The sequence below is a fragment of the Xenopus laevis genome, chromosome 3L (genome assembly GCF_017654675.1).
Source record: "Xenopus laevis strain J_2021 chromosome 3L, Xenopus_laevis_v10.1, whole genome shotgun sequence".
In the NCBI taxonomy this organism is placed as follows: Eukaryota; Metazoa; Chordata; class Amphibia; order Anura; family Pipidae; genus Xenopus; species Xenopus laevis.
This window is the reverse complement of record NC_054375.1, coordinates 99096677-99122691: the sequence shown is the minus strand read 5'-3', so window position 1 is coordinate 99122691 and position 26015 is coordinate 99096677. Positions and strand designations below refer to the sequence as shown.

Below are 26015 nucleotides of genomic sequence, written 5' to 3'. Positions count from 1 at the left end.
CTTTTCAAGGTTTGTGGGCACAATTCTATTTTATAGGCCATGTTATAACAATTTTGGGTATCTGGAGTCACAAAATGTTCCAACTCCAACTAATCACTTTAAATACAAGCACTGAAAATAATCAAATCAGATTTAAGAGCTTCTATGAAGGAGAATATGGCAGAAGCACTTCTGTTTGTAAGAACAATACTTTAGTTTAGTTTGGATTGTATTGCTATTCTACAGCTATATGCCAGGTTCAATTCATATAGTTGTGTTTGGTGTAGGTTTGTTTCAGAATTACCAAAAGGATGTGGTTTATATTTTTGAGCTTTGGCTTAACATGGAAATTACATTAGAAACAGTAAAACCAAAAAAAGAAAGTGATCTAAAGTAATTAACATATAGGGGCAGATTTATCAAATTTCTAAGTACAAAAAACGTTGAAATTCAACTATCGAATTAAAACATTTCGAATTCGAATATCAAATTCAACGTTTTTTCAGCAAATTTGGCTATCCTGCAATCGAATAATTTTAGCGTACAATCAAACGATTTTTATTCGATGTGTAGAGACTTAGAAAAATGTTGTAGAAGGTCCCCATAGGCTAACATAGCACTTCGGCGGTTTAATTTGGCGAAGTATTGAAGTCGAAGGTTTTTTAAAGAGACAGTACTTCTATTATCGAATGGTCGAATATTCAAACGATTTTTACTTCTAATCGAAGTCAAAATAAATTCGAAGTCGTAGTATCCTATTTGATGGTCAAAGTATCCTAAAAATTACTTTGAATTTCAAATTTTTTTACTCTGAAAATTCACTTCGACCCTTAGTAAATCTGCCCATAATGTACTGTTAGCATGCACTGGTAAAAACTGTGTGTTTTCTTCAGAAAGACTACTATAGTTTATATAGACAAACTTCTGCGTAGCCACGGGGGCAACCATTCAAGCTGCTTGGAAGAAAGGAGAAAAGGCACACGATACCTAGCACATAACAGATAAGTCCTGGTGTTTTTTCTTTTATCTGCTATGTAACCTGTACCTTTTCTCTTTTTATCCAGCAGCTTGAATGGCTGCCCCCCAGGACCACAAAGCTGCTTGTTTATATAAACTATAGAAGTCTTTCTAAAGAAAACACACCAGTTTGTACCAGTGCAAAGCAACAGAAAATTATATTTTAATTACTTTGATACACTTTCAGTTTTTGCTACTGTTTGTTACTGTTCCTTTAAAAACAGGGGAGTCGTAGGTACCATACTGAGGACTGTAAGGACTACACAGCCCTTCCCTTGTATAAATGCAGGCGCCTTCATGACACCTTCATGCTGTTCTTGTTTGCAATAGAAGTGTTAGTTACTGGTTGAATGCAGTATGAAGTGTAAAATCCTTTTTTTGTTGTCCCTTATATTGAGAATTAAACTTTACTTAAAAGTGATACTGACACGTTCCTATAAAAATTATAGGAACGTGTCCATATCAAGGAGGTGTGAATATTTTCCTCTAAAATCCCCCCAAAGCAGCCCCCAGCCCCGTGAACCTTTGTTAAGCCAACCCACCGACACTGCTAATGGATCGTCTGCATTGTTTCAGGAACGCTGGGCTGGGGATGGCGCAATCCTTCCATAGGCTAATTACAAATGAAAGCAGGACTTCAGCCTATAGAAAGATCACTCTGCCCCCAGCACAGCATCACTGAAACAACCACAGAAGATCCTTTAGCAGTGTCAGAGGATCTGCTTCACAAAGGTTTGCGGGGCTTTAAAACATAAATATTCGGTGTGCATCACCTCTTTGATACGGACACGTTCCTGTGATTTTTATAGGAACGTCAGTATCACTTTAAATATGTTACTATGCTTTTATGTATATTTATATCTGAAAAATACTATCTGTTAGTTACCCATGCCATCTGATTTGCTCTAACAAATCTGATATAAAAATAGGTGTCGTGTTGATGATTAAGACTGATATTAAGATGATAAGATGGATATTTTACCTATCACTGCTACCTACCCAGCAAATGAAGTAAATGCTTCTTGCTGTAATCTCCCTTCTGCAATTCAGAACAGCAGAGCCTATCCCATTGATGGACATTTGAGTGGAATACAAGGGGTGAATGTAAAGAATGACGTTGTAAAGGGCAATTTATTGAGGTCTAGGAAACAGTTGGTTTGAAATGCAAACAAGTTTGTTTCCACTACCTGACAGAATTCATGGGGAAATTATTTCCCACCTGTTTAATGGAAAAACAGTAAAGTGCTCACTCAGGCAAATGAAAACAAATTTCTTTTGAACATTGTAGAGCGTTCTCACAAACAGGGGTATAGTGTACTCACATCTCTCCAATAGTACGTTTTTTAAAGAAACTTTTTGAAAGATGGGAAACCGCTGACAAGCAAAAGTCGCTGGAAATTATCACTGTTCATGTAAATGAAATCAATTCTGTTCTGTCAAACTGACTGACACTAAACAAATTCACACAAAAGTAAGATTTCAAGACCTGCCAACCTTCAACTTTTTCTATTTTTTTGGGTAAGAAGTATATATTTGGTTTGGTGCTACCTTATTCTTCTTGTGTAACTAGAATCTGACACAGATTCCACTTTTTTACATGTACCCTCTATGCTAAATGTGTGAATCGAATAAACAAACAGAAGTGATTAGTGTCCGTGATTAAATTCCTGTGTCTTTGCAACCGCATATATTTATGTTATAATGGTTCATATTTATGTTATACCGTTTGTTCCCATATATGAATTAATGTGTTGTAAAATTTACATCTCTGTGTATATAAATAGCATTATATAAAAATGTGCATGTGTAGGAGTATCTTGAGAGGTAGTTGGAAAGATACTAAAGAATTTTGTAGCTACCAGTCATTGGAAGTATAACAGATTTGGTTTCAAATGTTGCACTGATTTGGATGGAAATGGACAGTAAGACCAATTCACATACACTATAATGGAAGTCTGAGGCATGATGGGCAATTTGAGGCAAATAGTGAAAGCTAAAACCTACCACACAACACGCGAGACAGCAACATATATATATATATGATAAAATATGCTGAGTTGTTTCAGAAGTGAAAATGTTGCGGCTGTTATTTGTGCCTAGGAAATTTTTCAAAACCTGGCTTTGCATTTCACCACCACAGTCTATCTATATGGAGGCTTCTTAGATTGGGTTACTCTCTAAATATATCTCCTTCATTGCCTTTCTAAAATCTCTCTTCTGGTTCTTGCATGCAAATTTCAGAATTCGCCACATTGCGTCTCCTTAACAGCTAGGCTTCTACCATATTTTCTACCATTTGCTCCCATTTGTTTGCAGCTTTTCTGGATGGAAATGCTTACTGTTATCTATATTTTTTTTTACCTAAGTTATGTATCTGTCACTATGCTTATCTTCACCACAGTGAGCTGCTATTATCCCCCCTTAGATGCCCACCTTAGGGAACACTGGCAGAACTGAGCCAGACCGTGCACAGAAGTGTTCCCTGAATAAGCACTAAGGAGCACACATTGCTCTTTAACTTCTGTCTGGTCTCTGCTGCAGAGACACATAAAGTGCATGTATATTATTTAGTTGAAGTGATACTGTATTGGAGTGACAGCGTGGAGTGACAGCCAGTAGTTCTCTTATCAGTCAGCTCTTCCATGACAGATATTGAATTGAATCCCTGACATCAATCATGGAGACAAAAAGAATGCTGGCAAACAGAAGGTCGTAGTTTCATGGTCAGTGATCTCTGATCTGTGTGTTTCTTGCTACACAGAGGCATAGTGTGCAGCATTTGCCATGGGATTGGGATACAGTATTTGTTTTGTAATATATACTGTACATGTTTGTGTGCGTGTGTGTGTGTGTTCGTGTGCAAGCGTGGCAAAGAAACTTTATGCTATGTGTCAGAAAGGATTTTTATACTGTTCTAAACCTTCTACATACTAAACAAAGGAGGTGTTTTTCAGCTAAGAGCATACATACTCCTGAATTTAACCACTGTGTATCACAGAATGCTATGATGCTCTAAGAGTAAAATATTACATTAATATTTATATATAAAGTGACATAGTACTGCACTCAACGGGAATACTTGTGAAAAAATCAAGATTTATTGAAAAAATTCAGACTTTTCGAACACCAACTGTGCTCTTTCTCAAATATATATATATATATATATATATATATATATATATATATATATATATTTATATATCCTATATAATAAAGTTGAAGTGTCTCTGCGTCCAGTCCCTGTGTCCGTGGGATTGCGCTACTGCGCATGTGCCCCACGGACCGTCTCTGGCGAATGTTTGACTACATATGTTCTAGCGCCCGTTAATTTAACGGGCTTAATGTCTAGTATATATATATATATATATATATATATATATATATATATATATATATATATATATATATATATATATATATATATATATATATAAAGAAAGTGTAAGGCTGCTTTCAGTGTCCAAACTGCACATCGTGCAGATATATTTGCCCAGGTATCAGTTTCAGACATCCCCATACTCTTGAGAGATTAGCTATTAATCATTATATTACTTGCACAACCACACATGTTATCTATCTCATTACCTGCCCATGTGGCTTATCGTATGTAGGGAAAACAGATCTAACTCTGAGATTGAGAATGGACGGACACAGGTCTGCCATTAGTACTGCATTCAGGGATGACAAAACTCAGAAACCTGTGGCCAAACACTTTCTGGAAAGTGGCTATAGACTTCCCACCTTTAAATATATAGCTATAGATCATGTTCCTCCGTTGAGGAGGGGGGGGGGATAGGTCGAAAATTCTGTTACAACGTAAGGTTTTTTGGATAAAGAAATTAAACGCCCTGTCATCTGCGCGTCTGAATGAGAATTGCTCTTTGTCATGTACAGTGTAACTAAGACAGACATAAAGTTTATCAGTATTTCTTCTAAGGGTTTGAATGGTCACAATCAAGTGATGTCATTTGATTCTGTTGTATACTGATTGGTTTACCAATTTGTTTTTACCTATTTATTGTGATTTTAACCAGAAAACATTGTCTTGATAAAGGTCCAAGATGGGGACCGAAACGTTGGCCTGTTTTCTTTTAACTATGCATTAATTAAAAGTTAAATTTATATTTTTCTAAAAATCCAAGTGTGCATACAGATCTTTTGAACAAATATATATATATATATATATATATATATATATATATATATATATATATATATATATGTCCAGACAGTACCTGCACTCTTTCCGTTGTTTGTGCTGTGGGTGCTGTGGTCAAAGTAATATGTAGCCTTCATAAACTCATGCATCCAACGTTTCGGCCCACATTGGGGCCTTTATCCTTGATAAAGGCCCCAATGTGGGCCGAAACGTTGGATGCATGAGTGTTATGGAAATAAAGGAAATTGAACACCTGAAAATCTGGTGTGCTGGTCCATTTTGAAGGATATATATATATACTTCCTGAAGACGGCTCATGTGACTGGGCCGAAACGTTGAATAAACGACAAACTTATTTTCTCATTCAAGTCCTGTGTGTGCGGACCCTTTTTGTTACTTCCTATATATATATATATATATATATATATACAATCCAAATATTGGCACACAACTATAGTTTTTTTCTTTTCATTGCGTAAGCACCTGAATTGTTTTCCCTTGCTTTGCTTTTCTGTATCCACAAGTTCATATGCTAGCAATGTATCAATTTTAATTACACAAGGAGGCACCTTTATCAAGGGTCAATTTTCGAATTCATGTGAGTTTTTTTTAAAATCCCCTAAACTCCCATAAATTTGAAATTCGACTAGTCGAAATTTAGTAATGAAATTGAATTTTGTAAACTCTAACTAATTTAAACTACCTGAAAACTAGATTTGAGTATTTTTCTCCGAAAAAAGCTTGAATGTCAGGAAGGCTATAACTATTGCCAAATTAATCCCTGGACCTCTCCCATTGATTTATACAATAATTTGGCAGGTTTTAGGTGGTGAATAGTCAAATTCAAGTTCTTAATGGGCCAGAGTATGATAAATCTCGAAATTCAAATTAAAACTCAAATTGAGTTTGGATCATTCACAATTCGAATTTGAAAGTTTTGACCAAAAAAGAAAAAAAATTCTTATGGGATGGAGATGAAAGGAGATCTGTGCAAGCACATTTATTTTTTTGGCTATCCCTTTTTTCTGCATATTAAAGGGAAAAAAGTGTTTTAAAGTAATGAAAATATCATGTACTGTTGCCCTGCGCTGTTAAAACTGATCTGTTTGCTTCAGAAACACTACTATAGTTCATATAAACAAGCTGCTGTGGAGCAGAAATTGAAAAGCAGCTATATGGCTCAGGTTAACTAATGGATAACAGATAACACCATTTGACAGACAGAGCTTATTTGGTATCTGCTGTGTAGACTGAGCCTTTTCTCCTTTGAATGGCTGCCCCCATTGCGACACAGCAGCTTATTTATATATACAAGTAGTAGTGTTTCTTAAGCAAACACAGCAGTTTTACCAGTGCAGGGCAACACTGCATTATATTTTTTATATTTTCATATACTGTATGTGCAAAAATATAATATTTTGTGCGCACATTTTGAACTTGTGTGCGCAGTTTTAAAGGGGAACTATCGCAAAAATTAAAATTGAATAGAAGCTTAGGCATACTGAAATACTGAAGTTTTCTAAATATAATCAATTAAAAATTCATTACAGTTTCTGAAATAATCAAGTTTATCTTTACTATCCCTCTCTCAGCATCTCTTTCTCTTCATTTGCTTGTGATCATTAGCATGCATGTCAGATTCAAAAGCAAACTAACTGAACAGTTATGTCCCATCTGGCCCCCAATTCAAATCACTGTTTGGTTACTGAACTTTAGGTAAGAAATCACTGGCACTCAAAGGGCAGGTGCAAGCAGGGACAGTCCCTTGCGTTTATTAGCAGAAAATGTGACGTTTCGGGATCAGGCCCCTTTATGACCCCGAAACGTTGCATTTTCTGTTAATAAACGCAAGGGACTGTCCCTGCTTGGCACCTGCCCTTTGAGTGCCAGTGATTTCTTACCTACTTGCTGTTGGAGGGTGGCGATCCCTTCGTCACCGTGCACTGGGCAATCAACACGTAGGCCAGGGAGTGCGAGAGGAGCTTCTATCTGAATCTGGTTACTGAACTATAACAGGTTACAGTGCTGCAAAGGAGGAAGTAGTGTTCTGGCTATTACGTTAGACGTGCATTCACTTTAGCATCTATAGATTACATTTCTGGCTAACTTACTATGAAAACATATATTATTTTGTACAACCTATTTACACAGTTTCATTTTTACACTGAATGGTTTCTTGAAATTGTTGGGCTAGATTTTTGACTTCAAAAACATAAATAGAATTTAAAGTTAAGAATGCTGAAATGTTCTTCCTATTAATGCATATGTATCACATATATATAGTTATAGGGAGAGCCACTGAGATTGTAAGCTGGACTCAAACCATAATAGAGGGACTGCTCTCTTAAACTAAATTTAACTGAAAGAAAAGTAAAAGAATATAGAATGATATTGATATAGGAAATAACTGATGTATCCATTAGGTTAATCCTCCATCCAGTTATGACCTGGTAAATTCAATTTATAATTCTCAGGGGACACTCATCTGAATTGTCTTTATCTGGAAACTGATTTATGAATATTTTTGACTGTATTGACTATAGTTATACTATAAACAGGTTACTAGAGTGTGCCCTGTTGCTTGGAAATTGAGTTTCATGTATCTCTGTTGCTCTTTAAACATACACAGAGCTGTCCACTCCATTTTGTCTGGAGTTACCTGGTGGAGTGTGAATCTGTAAGGAGTATATTATTTGCTGTCTCTCTAAGAACTGTGTTTAAACTACTCATTATTCTTTTTTAGTATGTGTGACCATGTCTCAGTCATTAGTTCATAATATGTCCAGTGGGAGAATGTTCATTTTATTAGAATCCAAAGGGAAATGCTTATGGATTGTGTATATCATTATCATACGTTGGTGTGTTCTGTGTTGTGGGGTTGTTGCAAGATATTGTCAGTAAATGAATAATATTATAATAATGTATAAATTAAAATAAACAGTATAACTTCTTAAACACTGTTAGTGGTAGAGTTTATTTAATATTGGTCCAGACAATTGGTGACTAATAATATCTCAGCATTTCTTTACTATTTAATGCATATCTTGTGATTATTTTGCTCCAATATTGAGCTTTCTGTAATACACTGCATTCCGAACAGCTATAAGTGTAAAAGTATTCCAGATTTGGGATTTTTTTTGCTAGAATTTTGTGACTGGGCTAAAGATTTTCCAAATTGCAGATGGGGCCTTAACAGAATTATAGTCAAGCAGGATCTGCAGGGTTACTGAGCAACTAGTAGTTTTAGACTGCTAGGCAGTTTTGGCTTAAAAGATCTTTTTGAAGGCACAGAGTGTCCGCGACTATGCATTTTCCATGCACTTTCTGGATTTGGTTAACCATAGGATTGCTGACTCTTACAGTAAATTGAGACACAGGCCTGGGTTAGCAGACTAAAAATGCAAATATCTCGGAAACCACTAAAAATAGAAAATGAATGTATCAGTGCTGCTTTGTTCGTGGAATTCAAGGTTCACACTCAGCACAACAGATGTACTATTTGTGCTTCTAGTTCTCCATCAAGCAATCTGCATCTTTCTTTGCTAATCCTTTTGATTAGTGCAGTGGGTGATTACCTGTTACCTGATTCATTAGCATTGCACTAAACCACAAATATTCTAAACCTATAATAACTTCACAAATCCAATAATATAGTCAGTAATAAATGTATTTATTTATGGCCAATTTATTTTGTAAAATAATATACTGATATATTTCTTGAGAGCATTCTCTGAAGAAAATCATTCCTATATTCACAGTTTTCCCTAAAAAAAAGCCCTGTAAATGTGTGTAAAGTGTTGTTGGTCCAGGAATGGAATTTGTTGTTTGGAATGCTGGTACTGTACCTGTGGCTTTCCAGATATGGGGTCTTTACATATTTTGGATTAACCAGCTAATGATAAATTCATCCTGTTGTCTTTTAGATCATACGAACTATGAATTTCCAAAAGTATCCAAACACTTGCTTGTTCAATCGCTTATGTTTTATGCCAGGATAATAAGTATATAGTTGGTTTCTCTTTTGAAAACTCAGTGCTAGACTTCTGTGCAGCTCCTGTGCAAAGGCATATTGTTAAGCTCACAATGTTATTATGGTTGTGCTGACGTTGTTTCTGATGCATGTTCCATCTCTCTCCCTTTTTGTTAGTTTGTAATGTATACAACTTCATGCCTGAACTGTTTCTGCAAGATGTTTCCACTGCACAAACAGTTCATTTGGGGCAGTTCATGCAGGGCAGAAGTTTGACAAACTGACATGGAAGTGTTTCCTGCTACAACAGTGCCACATTAAAAGTCACTAAGCCTACTAGCAAAATATGCCAGAAGAATTATTGTTATTTTAGAAATTGAAAACATAAGCAGTCATTTACTTACTGCACCACAGGTGTGGTCCCGCCAATTTCCCCACATTCAGTTAAACAAAATAGCCCATTACTAAAGGTACTTGCATCAGCTTGTGCTCCTTGCACATCCAAATCATTTTTCTGCCTTCCTCCTGCCTTCTATTCTAAATAAAGTGTTGTTGCATCTGTTGATGCTGGTCCCTGTGGAAACCCTGGACCTATTGCCACCTCCAAACCAGGCATTAGCTCCAGGGTTCCCACAGTAGCCTGTTTCAAAAAGTGAAACACAGGTGCGGCAAAAAGAAAATGTGCACCGGTTACCCTGGAAAGAAACACTACATTGTGGTAACAACAAAGCTGCACTTTGCTCATTTAACTTGTGGTTGTAAATGACTTCTTATAATGATTTTTACTATAAGACTTGCACATTGGTTGTATATTTTTTTGTAGGAATGCAGTCCAGAATTCAATTCACCCAAATTCTTAGTAAACAAAGTTTGAACCTTTAAAGTCATGTACCTTTTCCTCTATCATAAATATAAAGGGGAGCGGTTGTATTTCTTTCAGTATTAATCTGAATCATTATTGGAGGATTTGGTAGTCAACTGAATCCAAAAATAATGTTTTTTTGTGCATCCCTAGTTTTAAGTTAAAACTAAGCACTTTAAGGGGCAGATTTATCAAGGGTTTGAAGTGAATTCGAGGGAAGTAAAAAAATTTGAAATTCAAAGTAATTTTTTGGATACTTCGACCATCGAATAGGATACTACGACTTTGAATTTACTTTCGACTTAGATTCGAAGTAAAAATAGTTTGAATATTCGATGATCGAAGTACTGTCTCTATAAAAAAACTTTGACTTCAATACTTCGCCAAATTAAACCTCTCGAAGTGCTATGTTAGCCTATGGGGACCTTATACAGCATTTTTCTAATTTTTCAAAGTTTTTTGAAGTCAAGTAAAATCATTCGATCGTACGATAAAATCGTTCCAATAGTTCGATTCGAACGATTTAATCGTTCGATCGAACGATTTAATCGTTTGATCGAACGATTTAACTTCGATCGTTTGATGGCCAAATTCGGTGAAAAAAGTTTGAATTCGAAGTATTTTAATTCGATAGTCGAATTTCCAAGTATTTTTTACTTCGAAATTCAACCCTTGATAAATCTGACCCTTAGTAGTAAGGATAGTATAATTTTTAATAAAATGGGCTATGTAGAAATAATGCAGGATTATTGAAATTGTAAACAGCTTAGAAAAAAAACTCAACTGCAGTAAATATGCATTCTACTTATTCTTTTCAATGGGTCTAAAAAAATGTCAAAATAATTTGAAAAACTCTTAAAAAAAAATCAAACTGAAGAAAATGACTTGCATGTCCAGTACTGATATCTTTGGCTTGTTTTCTTCCTGGATTGTAACCATGAAGGTCTTTTGTAAAACAGAAAGGATGAAAATGGAAAGGGGAACATAGAAAAAAGGGTGAATGTGAAGAGTAAAGGAATCCCAAATGTGGAAACAAAATAGGCACTCTATCATTATCAAATAATAAAAAATTCTTAACACTGTTGTGTCATTATTAATATCCAGTTATCCCTGTCAGAGATTCTTAAATATCCCTGAGCAGCCAGGAGCCGGTTAGACCAGTTTAGTAAGTGGAAGAGCCGTTAACTATGGTCCATGCTACTGTAGGTTATTTAAGCAGTCTTGTACGATTCTAGTACAGTTCATTACATTGTATCATTCAGAGTTCTCACCTGCAATTTCCCAGATCTCTTACACAAGAAATCAAGATTCATGTGTTCCCAATTCTTATTTTAAAGGCATAAAAAAATTGTGCAAAACAAAGTTAATTGATCAATACTTATGAGCCTGTATTCAAATGTTTTACAATATGAACGCAATTTGTATAATTTTCTAGTGTCTGAAACATGATCTAATTAATATTGGGGCTGTGAAATGTTGTGCAGTTGAAATGCCAGGGCCTATATTAAATTCCAGTCCAGGTCTGCTGTGACCTCATTTGTGTTTATATGCTGTTAAACATGTGTTTGCATTTAAACACACACGTGGCAATAAATTTAGAATCCTTAATACTTGAGGAAAGGCTAATGTAAGCCTGAAACGTTGCTGTATTGCGTCTGAATAAAGCCCTTCAAAGAAAGGCTTTTAAGAAAATTCCCATTGGTCTGGTGCTGTCTATTTAAAAAGTTTTAATACATTTAGAAGGCCTTAATACTGTCATCCCTTGGTATTGGGTACAAGTGCTGGAATCAATTGTAAAATATGTAAAATAAAAAAATCAGAGCATAGTAAACAAATAAAGATGATAAGCCTATTTGCATATATGCTTTATTAACTGTTTACTAATGCTGAATTGTATGCTCTGAAATACCATGCACAATATGCTTGTGCCTTCTTGAGCTTATCTATAGTTTACCATGTACCAGTTTGCCAGTTGTGCCTGCTTTAATACACAAGGCACTTTGTGATCTAATGCAAGGGAACAGGGGGGCCTATGAAGTATAGGGGATCTCCTGAAGCCTTAATTAATTAGCACTTTCAATATGTATACTGGTAAAAAAGGTCATTTTGGGAGCCCTAAAATGAATTTGCTCTGGATCACAGTAAAATCCAGTTACACCACTGTTACATTGAATCGATGATTAGTGCAGTGCTCATGTACTGTCTCTGCATCTCCTCTTGCATTACAATCCCAAGTTGCCCCCGTTTTAAAAAATGGCTCAAATGTTTTTCTTTTAAACGTTTTATTGGCTTTTCATAAACACAACAGATTATGATTTACATATTAAGTATGTCAAGTTAAACAGAGAAGAATATGCATTGCTGCATGACATATCAAACAATTGAATAAATAAGTACATATACTTGTGTCAAAGATTCCAAAGGAAAATAAAACAAAGCATATAAAATAAAAGGGAAAGAAATAATAAAAAACAAAATAAACCAAAACCTCACTCAGTGGTATCAAGTATCAAAAATATTCTTGAACTAATGGAGATACTTTAGATGTAAAACTATCAGTTTTGTAATATCCCTAAGATTTCAATTTCATGACTAGGATCGATTTGTTTGAAGAAAAGAGACCAGTTATCTAAAAATCTGCGCTATAAATGAGGGTTATTTATTTTTGTCCATAACGCTTCCTGCCCTGCCCAAATCTTTGCACCTCAGGTATCAGGTACAAAATATTGCACATGGTTGCAGCAGGCAAAATTGTGCTGGAATTCTGCATAATTGTTTAATAAATTCCTTTCATGGTAACAGGTAGCTGACTAACGTGGGCTGTATTCTAGGACCAAATCGTCTTCATCAAACTTTGAAGTCTTCCCTCCCTGGATTTTGTCACGTTTGTGTTGGCTAAAGTTTGCTCTTACAGTTTGTCTCTTCAGTTATTTTTTTCTGGATTTAAAAAAGGGAAGAGATTTGAGTTTGGAAGAGCGTAAACACAGTGGTTTAGGAGTCAATTGTTTTTGTGCATTATTACCATCATCCTGTTTAGTGGAGCTTTAGCCCCATGAGGATTTACTGTATCTTGAAACAGTCCAGGATAGTTTCATATGTTCTGGCATTAGATGCAAACATAGGGGCAAATTTACTAAGCGGCAAAAATTCGCAAGGCGGAAATTCACTCAGACAACGCTAATTCACTAACATGCGAAGTTGCATCCTGGGCGCTGAACACTGGCAAAGTAGCTCTAGCGTTAATTCATCAAGCAGAGCGAAGTTGTACTAGCTTGGCTAATTTGCATACGGCGGGAAGTTAATGTTGAATGGACCTATATGTTGCAGCAAATACATCACATTACACAAGCCCGGGAAACTTTAATAAAAGAAAATAGAGTTGTTATATTGCCATACACATGAGCCCAGTGTATAGTTTATGTGCCATATGTTAGGAAATGTAGGGGGGAAGCAGGATAACCCCAAAAAAATTTCGCTCTTTTGCAGCCTATCACCCTGAGAAATGGAAGACGCCAACTAAATTTTGAGGAAGTTCTATCTACTCTATTGCACTTCACCTGGTCTGAGGTGGCGAAGGCAAGTCTGGCGCAAGAGGTAACGTGCAGTAAAATGCGCATCTTAGTGAATTTGCGTAGTTACGTCCCTTCGCCAGAGCACAACTTCGCCTGGCGATTGAGTGCGAATGACTGCCAGTGTCAGTCTCTTTCGCTAGCAAAGTTACGCTTGCGCCTGTTAGTAAATCGGCAAAGTACCAAAATGACATGACGCTGGCAAATTTTTGCCAGCTTTAGTAAATTTGCCCCATAGTGTCTTTAAGCACTTAAGGTCCAATAAGAAACTCCTACACCTTATCATAAACGTAAGCTACTTGGAGATCATTCATGAATCTCCTAAACACCCACAGAATTAAAAGAACAATATTGTGCAAATAAATTCTTTATGAATACTGAAATTAAATAAATCTATCTTTATTTGTTTTCAAAAATAAGGAAAGAACCAGGGTACACAAAAGAGGAAGGGGGAGAGATAACCGTAATAGTACACTACAGTACTTTGGAAGTATTGTGATGGAGAATGGAGAGACAAAGAAAAAATCAGGTGAGTGTAAGATTGTCATAATAGTAGGGAAAGGCATTATGGGGCAATAGGGTTAGTGTAATAAAAGGCACAAGGTTTGCCCAGGTCTAGTCACTCATAGCAAGTAGGGATGGGCAAATTTGACCGGTTTCGTTTCGCCAAAAATTCACCGGCGGCGAAATGTCGCCAACGCCCATTAAAGTCTACGGGAGTCCAAAACAATTTTGTTGTGCGGCAAATTTTTTTTTTGACGCGCATCTTTTTTTTGTCGCGCGACTCCATACAAGTCTATGGGCGTCATTTCCACGGCGAAACAAGGTGAAAAAATTGCCCATCCCTAGCAAGCACTTAGAGGCTTGCCTTGAAACAGGTTACCAGTAATTGCTACCTGCTGATTGGTTGTGATCACCTGTTGCTTGCTGATTTTTGTTTGTCTCACAGTTAACCTTACTTTGTGATTGCAGTAACCAGGGTAATAAAAAGATTCAGTTTTTCCCCAATTGTTTAACCAGCTTCCTTTTATTCAATAGCCAAGAGCAACAGTATCACATTGTCGATCTTGTTCTTGAATGTCATTGGGCTCTGAAGTGTAGTGCAATTGGTTGTAGCTGACCAACTAACTGGCTGTTGGTCCAAGGTCTGCTCAGGTGCTCCACATATTTCTTTGTATGGCATGATCATTTTAAAAATGTGTTATGAAAAATAATTGTCCCAGTACATGTGCACTGTTACAGGGTAAAGATAAAATTTTTTGCACAAGCAGAGAGTTTCATAATTCAGTTTGTGAAAGTGTGTAACTAATGAGCCCACTGTGGTGTTAGTCCTAGGCTATACAGGCTTATAGACCCCAATGCGGTGCTTTGGCCTCCCTCCTTCTTACCCAGTAACCAGTCACCTTTGTAATTCTACCCTTTATCCACCATCCCTTTTTTCCACCAACTCCTTTTTTTGGGATTGTTTTGGGATGGTATATCATTGCATAGTTGGGAAATGGGGGGCTGTGCATAGCTATGTCTATATGCTGTTCTTGTTCAAATTCTTATTTTTATTACCATACAGTGCAAACTCTTTAAATTTTGTATTTACACGCAGATGTAAAAGTAGAGTTTTCTCAAGCATTACAGGTTTACAGAAAGGTGAAATTATAATTGGATATTAAACTATTTTTAATCACTATAATTCACAGTCCATTTTCTTTATCCCAAAGATCTTTCTCTGTTTCTTCCTAAAGAAAGCTGATGTAATGTATCTGTAGCTAAAGTGGCAGAAACAAGTTATATAATGTTGTTACGTGATATGGAAGCAAAGGCTCCACCTGCATATTACACATATAATTAAGTGTACAGTACATAAGCCTTTAATAGATAATATACACACCCTGTTTTCCTATATATACAAAACATGAACATGGCTCTTTCATCATATTTAATACTTAACCACACCTTTTCCTCATTGTTTCCTGTGCTTTTACTCTCTTCTTTCATTGTGTGTCCACAACGTTATGGGGGGATTTTTTCAAGTTGTCGCCCGAAAACCCAGACCTTTTTGGATTATCCAGAAGATGTGAAGATGTTATACATTTTACAAAGGGACTAAGATTAAGATAAAAAAAATGTATAATGAAGCAATAGAATTCTTAATGAATCAGATAAAAATTGAGCGTAGGACTGGCCAGATATGGGATGACTTTGACATCAGCTTAAATATATTGCAATATATGGACAAACAATCCCTGTTTTGTTTAAAGGGTAAGGCATTTTTCAGTAGCAGTATGCACAAAATGTCTCTGTCTTAAATATATTGATAATGGGTTGAGTGCAGAGGACCTCTTGTATTTGTCTATATCAGTGATGGGCGAATTTGGGGCTTCGCCGAAAAATTTGTGAATTTCCAAATTCCAGCGAAGAATTCGCGAAATGGCACCGGCATCTAGTTTTTGATGCTGGTGTCCGTTTTTGACGCCGGCATCCGTTTTTTTTTTACCCTGGCAAATTTTTTCAGCGGTTTTGCGAATTTATTCTCCGGGGCCGAATAGCGGGAATTCTCTGTGAATTCGTGCCTGGCGAATAAATTCGCCCATCACTTTTATACAATTATATCTATTTTGTGGTCACAACCTCATTGCATCCTCGCCTTATGTTTTTAAAAATTAGTGGTGAGCAAATCTTTTCCTTGTTTGTTGTTCACCTTCCAACACTTTTTTCAGTTCAGTTGTTTAAAGATAGTTCACCAGAATATTTTTTTTCAAAAACTACTTTCCATTTTCTATTTGTGACTGTTTTTGTAATATTGAAGTTTAAAGTTTCATTTTTCATCTTCTTATGTCGATGCATTTCCTATCTTTGGTCCTGCTGAGCAGAATTCATGAGTTTTCATTACAGGCAGCTGATATAATTGATACAATAGTTGCTAATACTCCACAGATGTTGCTGAGAAATGTATCAACTAATGTAGCAAATTGCAACAGGTCAGAATCTGCACCTGGATCACTGAGTTGCCAAACAAAAAACACCAGAGACAGGATTACACTTTAAACTTCAATTCTGGAAAAACAGTCAAAGTTTTTTTTTTATTTCTGGTGAACATTCTGAAAAGAACTGAACTGAAAAAAAAGTGTTTGGAAGGTAGACATCCCTTTTAATATGATGCTGGCACAGAATGAATGCTGTTTAAAATCCCAGCATGGAAAGGTTCATTTAAACTATTCCTGTAGCTAGTAAGTTCTTTAAGGAAAACTTTACCATCAAATGAATAAGCAACAGATAGTTTGTAATATATTAAGAATCTTACCAAACTGTTGTATATATTTAGGAGATCACCTATGATATTTGGCAAAAAAATTACACTTCTTATTCCACATGGACTGGTTGTATGTGTCCATCAACAAAGCAACCCAAATATACACATTTTTCAACATCTGTTCCACTTATATCCTACATTTCCCCCCAGACATTAAACAACTGACAGTTAACACGTTTTGACACACAACCTGGTATGAACTCGAATGTCTTCGGGCCACGAACCCCCTTTTACTTGCTACAACATCCCAAGGTTGAAAATAGCAGTATCTGCTTCCCAGGATCTGTGAGGCAATTGTGTTAATTGTTTCCTGCTCCTGTGTTTTTCCTTTTCTGTTTTCCGTTTATCTTCTAATGCAGGATTCCTATCCTCTCCATATTGTAGCATGGTACACACACATGTTTACCAGCTACCCCTTTGCTTATACTCATCACCCTCTCAACAGATTTTTGACTACCAACACATCTATCATAAATGTTATGGAATCTGAACTGAAAGTCCTATATGAATCGAAAAGCTTAGTTGAGACTGCACTTGTAAAACTGTCATGATGAATACCTGCTCTGATATCTGGAATCCTGTTGTTTCGGAAAAAAAATCCAAATCAAAACAATATTAAAAATAAAAACTTTTGGTTTTGGCTCGAAAAAATCAAGAAGAATTTTCATATTTTAATAAATCTTCCACTGTGAACTTGCTGCAAGTCATCCTACTCTGGGTGTTTCACCTGGGTCATGGGCAAAATAATGGCCACAGTGGTCTGTATGTGTGTTTTGTAACTGCATTTCATGTCATGGCAGTGCAGGAATGCAGTGGCTATAAATATCATTGGGAACAGTTTGTGGCTGCAATTTATATAGAGTGCATGCAGTAACATATATGTTACTTCATTTGAACTGTGGACTGTGGAGACTCCTTCAGTTACATTGAGAAGGAAAAACAGCAGCCTGCCAGAAAGCATTTCTCTCCTAAAGTGTGGCACAAGTCACATGACATGGGGCAGCTGGGAAATGGACAACACGTCTAGCCCCATGTCAAAATCTGTTTGCTCTTTTGAGAAATGGATTTCAGTGCAGAATTCTGCTGGAGTAGCACTATTAACTGATGTGTTTTGAAAAAAACATGTTTTTCGATGACAGGATCCCTTTAAGTTGTTTATGAGAGTGTCATTGGACAGATGTGAACTTAGCTTTCATGATACTTTCCACTACTGGATTGTATTCCAGGCTGCTAGTTTCTTGTTGTCAGAAGTCAATCAAACCCATCGTGTTTGGATTTTTTGATGTTTATACGTGATTCTTTAAGAAATTTGCTTTTTTTTTAATTTATTTTTTTTTGCTTTTAACCAATGCTAATATTATGACTTATTTTTTCATGTAAATACAATTTCATTGTTTTAATTGTCTTTATAATTCCTCATAATATTTTTTCATTTATTTTAGGTGACATGAATTGATTATGACTGATTATAAAATAGAAGCAGCTATCTACATGCTATGTTTGTTGTATTTCTGAAGGGGTGTAAATAAACACAGGTCTAGGTCAGTGTGTGGAAAAATATTATTTTGTTTGCAATCCTTAAAACGTGTATGCTGAGACGTTAGGGAGAGGGGCCCTAATGAGAATTAAAGATGTGTTTTCACACAAAAAGCAGAAAGTCTCTGTAACCTTATGTACTATGGTTAGATCATGTCCAGGATGTCAGCAATGTATATCTAAAATGTGGGTCTTGATGTGGAAGCATCATGAATAATAATATAAGCATTTGAAAGTCCATTAGCAATCTGTTGCATGTAATTGGGCAGCTGCATCAGAATTTTGTTGTTTAAATGGATCAAACGGCCGCTCACACAGACGGGTGGCCAGTAGTGACTTTATGTGTGACTTTGCCCTTTCACATAAGGATAACATGAGTGATAGTGGTACAGCTATATTTTAACATACATGTCCAAACAGTATAAACAGGGAAATGTTTTATTTTGCCTAGCTTATGCTGGCCTTGGTATTAAGGTAGACAAAATAATGCATTAAAGGAGAACTAAACCCCAAACTAATGAAAACCCCTACCCCCTGCCCTCCATAGTCCCCCCTCGCTGTTCCCCGCACAGGAGTTAATACCTGTAATTGTCCCTAAGTCTATAATTACCCCTCGATGCAGAGTCAGCGCAGCGAAGCTCACCGGAGCCATCGTCACAGCTTCGGGAATTGGCGCATGCGCAGTTGTTCGGGATCGGAAAATTGCTACAATGCGCATGCGCCAATACACTGATTACTTACTGAAGACTCCTGAAGCAATGAAGATGGCGCACGTATGCTCCGCTGCACTGACTCTACATTGAGGTGTAATTAAAGACCATTTACAGGTATTAACACCTGTACGGGGGGGACAGGGAGTGGGGACTATGGAGGGTAGGGTGTAGGGATTTTCATTAGTTTGGGGGTTTAGTTCTCCTTTTAGGTGGTTATTTATCAAAGGTCGAATTTTAGAGTAATGTGAATTTTTTTAAACTCTAATAAATTTGACTTTATTTTGTCGTGACGTTTTGTGCAAAAATCTTTGTGCAACTTTTTCAACAAAAATCAAAACAGTTTGAATTGTGGAAGGGAGTTTGATGGACTTTGTTTTACATAAAAAAACTGAGATTAATTTGAGTTTTAGTAAATAACACCCTAAATGTAAAAATAAGAATTTTAAATCAAATCAAAAATTTTCTCCGTTCTTGAGATAACTCAATTCAAATTCAAATTCTAGTTGGTGGTTTTAAATTCGAATTTGTTTTGACCCAAAAAACCATTTGAACCTTAGTAAATCTGCCCCTAAATTGGCTAGCAGAATCATTTCCAACTAAACTGTTCATTTATTTCTTTTTTTATCTATGTTATGTTTATGAGAAGGGGTGTGAACAAACATGCAAATTTACTCTAGGGCTTCGCATTGCATGGTTCATTTTAATTATCTAAAATCTTATGATAACAAGCAGCTATATTCTAAATGGAAGCCCTGGGGGAGCAGGAGAAACGCATGTAGATCTTTGCCTTTGTCCTTCTTGTGCAACTTGATAATTAACTCTGTGCTTTACTCTCATTCTACAGCTCAAATTGAAATAATTCCATGCAAAATCTGTGGAGACAAATCTTCAGGGATTCATTATGGGGTCATCACATGCGAGGGTTGCAAGGTAAATTACATTGTGAAAACATATCATGAGCATTATATAGTCAGACTTTGTTAGTGAATATATATACATATATAAAGCAACATGGCTGCATCATGTAAATACAATAAGATTTAATAGTGTCCATAGCTTTATGTTAGTAGTTAACTTCTATTACCAATGGAGAAGTTATGTATGTGGTTATAATGAGTACATTTCGGCTAGTTTACACATCAAAACCTTGAGATACAGTTCACTTTTACGAGATGTTAATATAACTTATTATTATGTTATATATCTAAAATATGGAACATATTGAAATACTTAGTCTAATTAAAAAATAGATGCTATAAAAATGTTTATAAAGATTGTGATTAATATTTTGATAATCTATCTTTCCAGAAAGGGCAAGTTTAATGTAAATAGATTAGTGTGTTATTTTTGACTCAACATACCATATGTGTTCAAATTCAATTATAAACTGCCCACTGACACCAGTGAGTTCCTGATTTCTTGTGTGTGCACATCAGATCCTGAGCCTCCCTACGGTGCCTTGCTCTAACTATTGCCTCATTGCCTTGCCCTGGACTCTTGCTTATACATACATACATTTCCTTTCTGTGTGACTTGCCTGCTTGACCAGTTTCAGTGCCTGTAACTTGTTATCCTGCCTTGCCAGTACTAGACCCTACTGCCCCTGCCTTGTTACCTGCTGGCCCCTTTAATGAAGTGAGTTAAGGTTTGCAAGTATCTGTCTTGCCTGTGCCCCAGTTCCTGCTTCATTATTGGTCTACACTAAGGGAGTAAAACATTATCTCCTATATGTAATATAAGGAACTCAGTTTGCCCAGGAGCAGTAACCTATAGCAACCAATAAGATGACCAGTAAATTCTATCTGCTGATTGGTTGCTATGGGTTACTCACCCAGGACAGGCGTAGTGCCTTTTATTACATAACCCCCAAAGTGTGATGTTGTCCAACCAATCGGATCTTTGCTTTTGTTTTCGAACTTGCTGATTGGTTGCTATAGGCAACATTGCAGTGTTGTTTTTCTCCAGCATGATAAATAAGCCCCTAAGCTTCTAGTGCAAGTGGCACTTTACAGTTCTGTTGTCCCCTGATTTCTAAAAGACCACTGTATTCTGACAGTAAGAATGCAATTAGCCAGTGTGCAGCCACAGTACTGCTGGCAATGCCACGACCAATTACAGGAAATTGTTTTTATACAGCATGTTTTCACTGGCAATTAGACAGTCCTTAGATTTATTTTCTGTTTAAAACCACAATACATTTTTCCAAATTATTGCCTGCCCACCTCTTCTTGAAAACATCTTGCTGCTCACTGGAAGGGTTGTCACCTCTTTCCCAATAGCAGTTACAGTCTCTTAACTCTAGAGACTCCAGGGCCTTTATAACCATGTTGCCCATGGGTTTACAGATCTGTGGGTTACCTTACTATCTAAAGATTTTGTGTTGCTATTTGCATTAAAAAAGTAGCAAAAAACTTGTGAAAGATAATTATCTGCAGTAATATATATTTTGTGATGCTTTAAATTGAATATGATGTGTACACTTACATTATAAAAGTGGCATATTTCTGAATTTACCTTGCTGTCTAAAGTATTCTTTTTACTGTTAGGTAGTTTCAAAAGCAGCTGTTATGCATGTTATTGCATTAGTTGTATCTATATATATGTTTTTCTGAAGAGAATCACTGTTTTATTTAGTTATGTTTAAGAACCATCCCCCCCCTCCCAATTAAGAGAGCCTAAAGTTAAAGAACACAAAATGTTGAAAAATTGATTGCGACAATTTCTTTGAAAGGGATAAATGGGCATGGACTTATCTATTACCTAGGGCCTCCAATTATTCATTAATTACAAAGAAAAACTCTGGAACCATGCATTTATATTTGATCCATAACATGTACTGTATGGTAAATTGGCTACAGATATAGTCATTTTGTGATCAAGTTGAACAGGCAAATGTTATAGTGTGTGGTCAGTTTTGTCCCATCTTATTTGGAAGCCATGGAATATTTACAGTTTTTCTCTGTAGTAGTAAAACAGTACCTTGTACTTGATCCTAAGATACACATATCTATGCTGTTAACAAACCAATCTTGTGATGGTCACTATGGTGATCCAAAGTTCAGAAAGACCCCTTATCCAGGTCCTAATAATAGATCCTATAACTATATACACATTGCTATTCATATATAGCGATTTATGTGGAAATGTATTTATATGCAAACATATACATATAATCTGGAAGTTCCTCATTTAGAGCTCTGCTTGGATTATTCCATTCACCATTGGGAATAGAAATTGTCCTTTTGGTCGGCAATGGGAGAGAAGCCCGTCAGAAAAAGTACTACATTTTAATTGCAGCCCCTATTTGAGAGATTAATGAGCCAGAGGATTCTTCTGCAGCCAGCCATAAATCACACAGCTTTCGGAGAGTCTCCTTGTCACCCACTGGAGTGGAGACTTCTCAGCGTGCCCGCCGGTACAGAAAGGCCTGGCAGCTGGCAGCTGCTTCCTTGTAATTAAACAGCCAATGAGCATCTAATTAAGACATATGTGTATACAGAAGAGGAATTGGGTATGGTAATGAACTCCAGGAGTCCATTCATTAGCTAGGAATTGTCATTAGAACACAGAGAGGCCAAACATAGCAACTCGAGGTATGAGATGTGCTCAGAGTAGGAATAGAACTAATGCTAAGTAAAGCCAATTCAAGAGGGAATACTATATATATATATATATATATATATATATATATATATATATATATATATACATATATATATATATGTATACACAACATAAATATTGGTATTTTGCATACACTAGTAGAAGGTGTTGCTTCACAGTACTTACTTACTGCAACTTATAACTGTGCCTAAAATCCCACTTTTGCTGTACATACCGTAGCTAACTCTTTTGCAGTCACTTTACCTGATATTACTTTTGTCCTTAATGTGCAAAGAGCACTCTTTGTTTGCTGTTTTCATATTTTTGCCCATTTTACACTCGCTCTGGTTGTTCTTATGTAAAGATTAAAGGGGTTGTATAATGTAGAGGGATATTCTGAGACAGTTTGCAACTGGTTTTCATTTTTTATTATTTGTGGTTATTTAGCTTTTTAATTAGCAGTTCTCCAGTTTGCTAATTTGGTAGTGTGGTTGCTATGGTCCAAATTACCCAAGCAACCATGAAAGTTTAGAATATGAATGAAGCTGGAACTGAATAAAAATATGAGTAATAAAAAGTAGCAATAAGAATAAACTTGTAGCTTTACAGATAATTTTTTAGATGGGGTCAGCGAAAGTTATGCCTTTGCGCAAACAAATTTTGTTTTGTGCGAATTTAATATAGCTTTTGCAACCCAGAAACTGTTTAGAGACCACTTCCGATAGTGGAAGAAAGTTTGCAAATTTTATAGTTTGCGCTAATGCGCAGTAAAATGTAATAAAACTTCTTACTGAAAAAGTTGTTCTGTTTGTTCCAAAACATTACGATACCTTCAAGCACTTCTTTAAAGTTCACAATGTAATAACAGTTTAAGGAAGAATATTACATTGCGAGATGTGAATTTTTATTCGTATTGGTGTAATTGGTTTTTCTCTTTGCGACTTTTATTACATTCCCCCTTAAGCTTCTTACTGCAGCTTTATTCTCCAGGCTCATCAGCACATCCACCTTCTGACTAGGAGTCCAAAATAGAAAGAACGAAGTGGTCCCTCTCCTTAAATAACTTTTTCCTAGGAACAACTCACACTGACCCTGGGCCTATGGTAACACATTCCTCCACAGGACATAAGTTAAAGCTACAGAGACTTCCTGAACTAGTAGGAAAATTAAGCCACTAGGCCCTCTACAACATTGTTTAACATTAGGGGATAAAACAATCAATGCAGAAAGCTTTGACAAAAATATATGACAAGTGGCAAAAAGTAATTTTTCCTAATCAATTTTATTATTATTTTTATTGTATAAATATATGGGCAGATTTCTCAAAATTCAATATTAAGTTTTTGTGAAAAAAGCGGGCATGAATATACTTGAATATTTTCGAATTGTTGTGATTTATTAAAGAGAAAAAAAATTCACATGAAAAAACTTGGCAAGCAAAGGCTGCTATGTTTCTATAGAAGTCAATGGGAATTGTCTCTGAAGATTTCCAGTAATATTTTATTTATTTTCTTTCTAGTTTATTAAACACTTGAAATTTTCAGCCTCATTGACAATTCAAGGGGCAATGTGATTTTCATTTGTGTGCCCCTTATTCATAGCCAATTCCACTTGTATCTCTTTTTTCTTTTATTGTTGGGAGCAAAATAAATAAAGTAATTAAAACAAGTATACTCATTTAAATTTCAGATTATGTTACTTTTACCTTGTATGGGGCAAATTTACTAAAGGGCGAAGTGGCTAACGCTAGCGAAAATTCGCCAGCGTGACGTCATTTTGTTACTTTGCCGATTTACTAACGGGTGCTGGTGTAAATTCGCTAGCGAAGTGGACCTACTATAGCGCTACTTCGCACCCTTATGCCAGACAAAGTTGCGCTATGGCGAAGGGACGTAACTACGCTAATTCACTAACTTGTGGATTTTACTGAACGTTACCTCTTGTGCCAGACTTGCCTTCTCCACCTCAGACCAGGCGAAGTGCAATAGAGTAGATAGGGCTTGCTTCAAAAAAAGTAAAAAAAATTTCTAAGTCCCAAAAAACGCTGGCCTTTTTTTAAGGGTCATAGGCTGAAAAAGATCGTAATTTTTTTTGGGGGTACCTTCCTTCCCCCCTACATTTCCTAACATATGGCACCTAAACTATACAGTGGGCACATGTATAGGGCGAAATAACAACTCTATTTTATTTTATGAAGCTTTCCCAGGCTTGAGTAGTGTAATGTATTTGCTGCTACATATATGTCCATTGTACTTTAACTTGGTGCCGTATGCAAATTAGGCATCACTAGCGTAACTTCGATTTGCTTGATGAATTAACAGTAGGCGACTTCGCTACCTTTCGCCTCCCTAAGCGCAACTTCAGATTTTAGTGAATTAGCGGCACCCTGGCGAATCTTTGTCTGGCGAAGTGCGGCGAAGTCCTTGCTAGGGCATTTTCGACGATTAGTGGATTGGATATAAGGAAAGTTAATGTTTGGGATGCACCAAATAAAGGATTTGGTTTGTTTAGGCTAAATCTAAGCACATAGTGGATGATTCAGATTCAGCTAAATCTTTAATGTTTAGATTTGATTTGGTTGAAGATTGTGTGACTTTAAAGCTCCAAACATCTGAATGTGACACATTTTCTGTTCACAAATATTGCAGTTTTTATCATTTATCTTAAACCTGAATATGCAAATTAGGGTATGGATTCAATTCCAAATTTTGCTAAATCTTTTTCAAATAAATCTGTATTTGCCTTAACTAAAAATATTGGATTTAGTGCATTCCTGTTTTGAAGAAACTGTGTAACTGAACTGTAAAAATAAAACATTCAGATGTTTCTCAGAGAAGCACACCTGACAAGAGGTAGATTATGTAGTAGATATGGCCACTGCTCCAGTGCTCACTCTGTGCTGTTTACTACTTAGCTTGAGTTTTTATAGTTCAGAAACATTAGGGTACCTCAGTAAATTCTTCTTAAGGAAGGTAGTAGCTGAGGGTACATAGTGATGTCCAAGCCTCTGTTGCCTTCAAGTAAGTGTTGCTTTTCCTTCCAAATATTTGTTTATAATTAATAAATATCCTTTGAGTAAAACCCTAAATGTAATGTTGGTGTATTCAGTCAGTTTCGTCATTTTTGTTTATACACAGGGTTTCTTCAGACGAAGCCAACAGAGCAATGCAACTTACTCATGCCCACGACAGAAGAACTGTTTAATTGATAGGACAAGCAGGAATCGTTGTCAGCATTGTCGGCTGCAGAAATGCCTCGCTGTGGGCATGTCCCGGGATGGTAAGTTATGATCTTCTAATT

At 36.2% G+C, this 26015-nt stretch overlaps 1 protein-coding gene across 3 annotated transcripts in view; it reads left to right on the top strand.

Moving 5' to 3' along the window:
- rora.L (RAR related orphan receptor A L homeolog) overlaps nucleotides 1-26015 on the top strand; it is a 248802-nt gene that overhangs the window by 210062 nt on the left and 12725 nt on the right. For 2 of the 3 annotated variants that reach the window (XM_041586690.1, XM_018252931.2), the window contains 2 exons: nucleotides 19957-20042; nucleotides 25853-25994. In XM_041586690.1, the coding sequence (XP_041442624.1) occupies nucleotides 19957-20042; nucleotides 25853-25994 (228 nt within the window). Of the gene's footprint in view, nucleotides 1-13976; nucleotides 14086-19956; nucleotides 20043-25852; nucleotides 25995-26015 lie in introns of all 3 variants that reach the window. The other variant, XM_041586691.1, reaches the window with a different exon arrangement.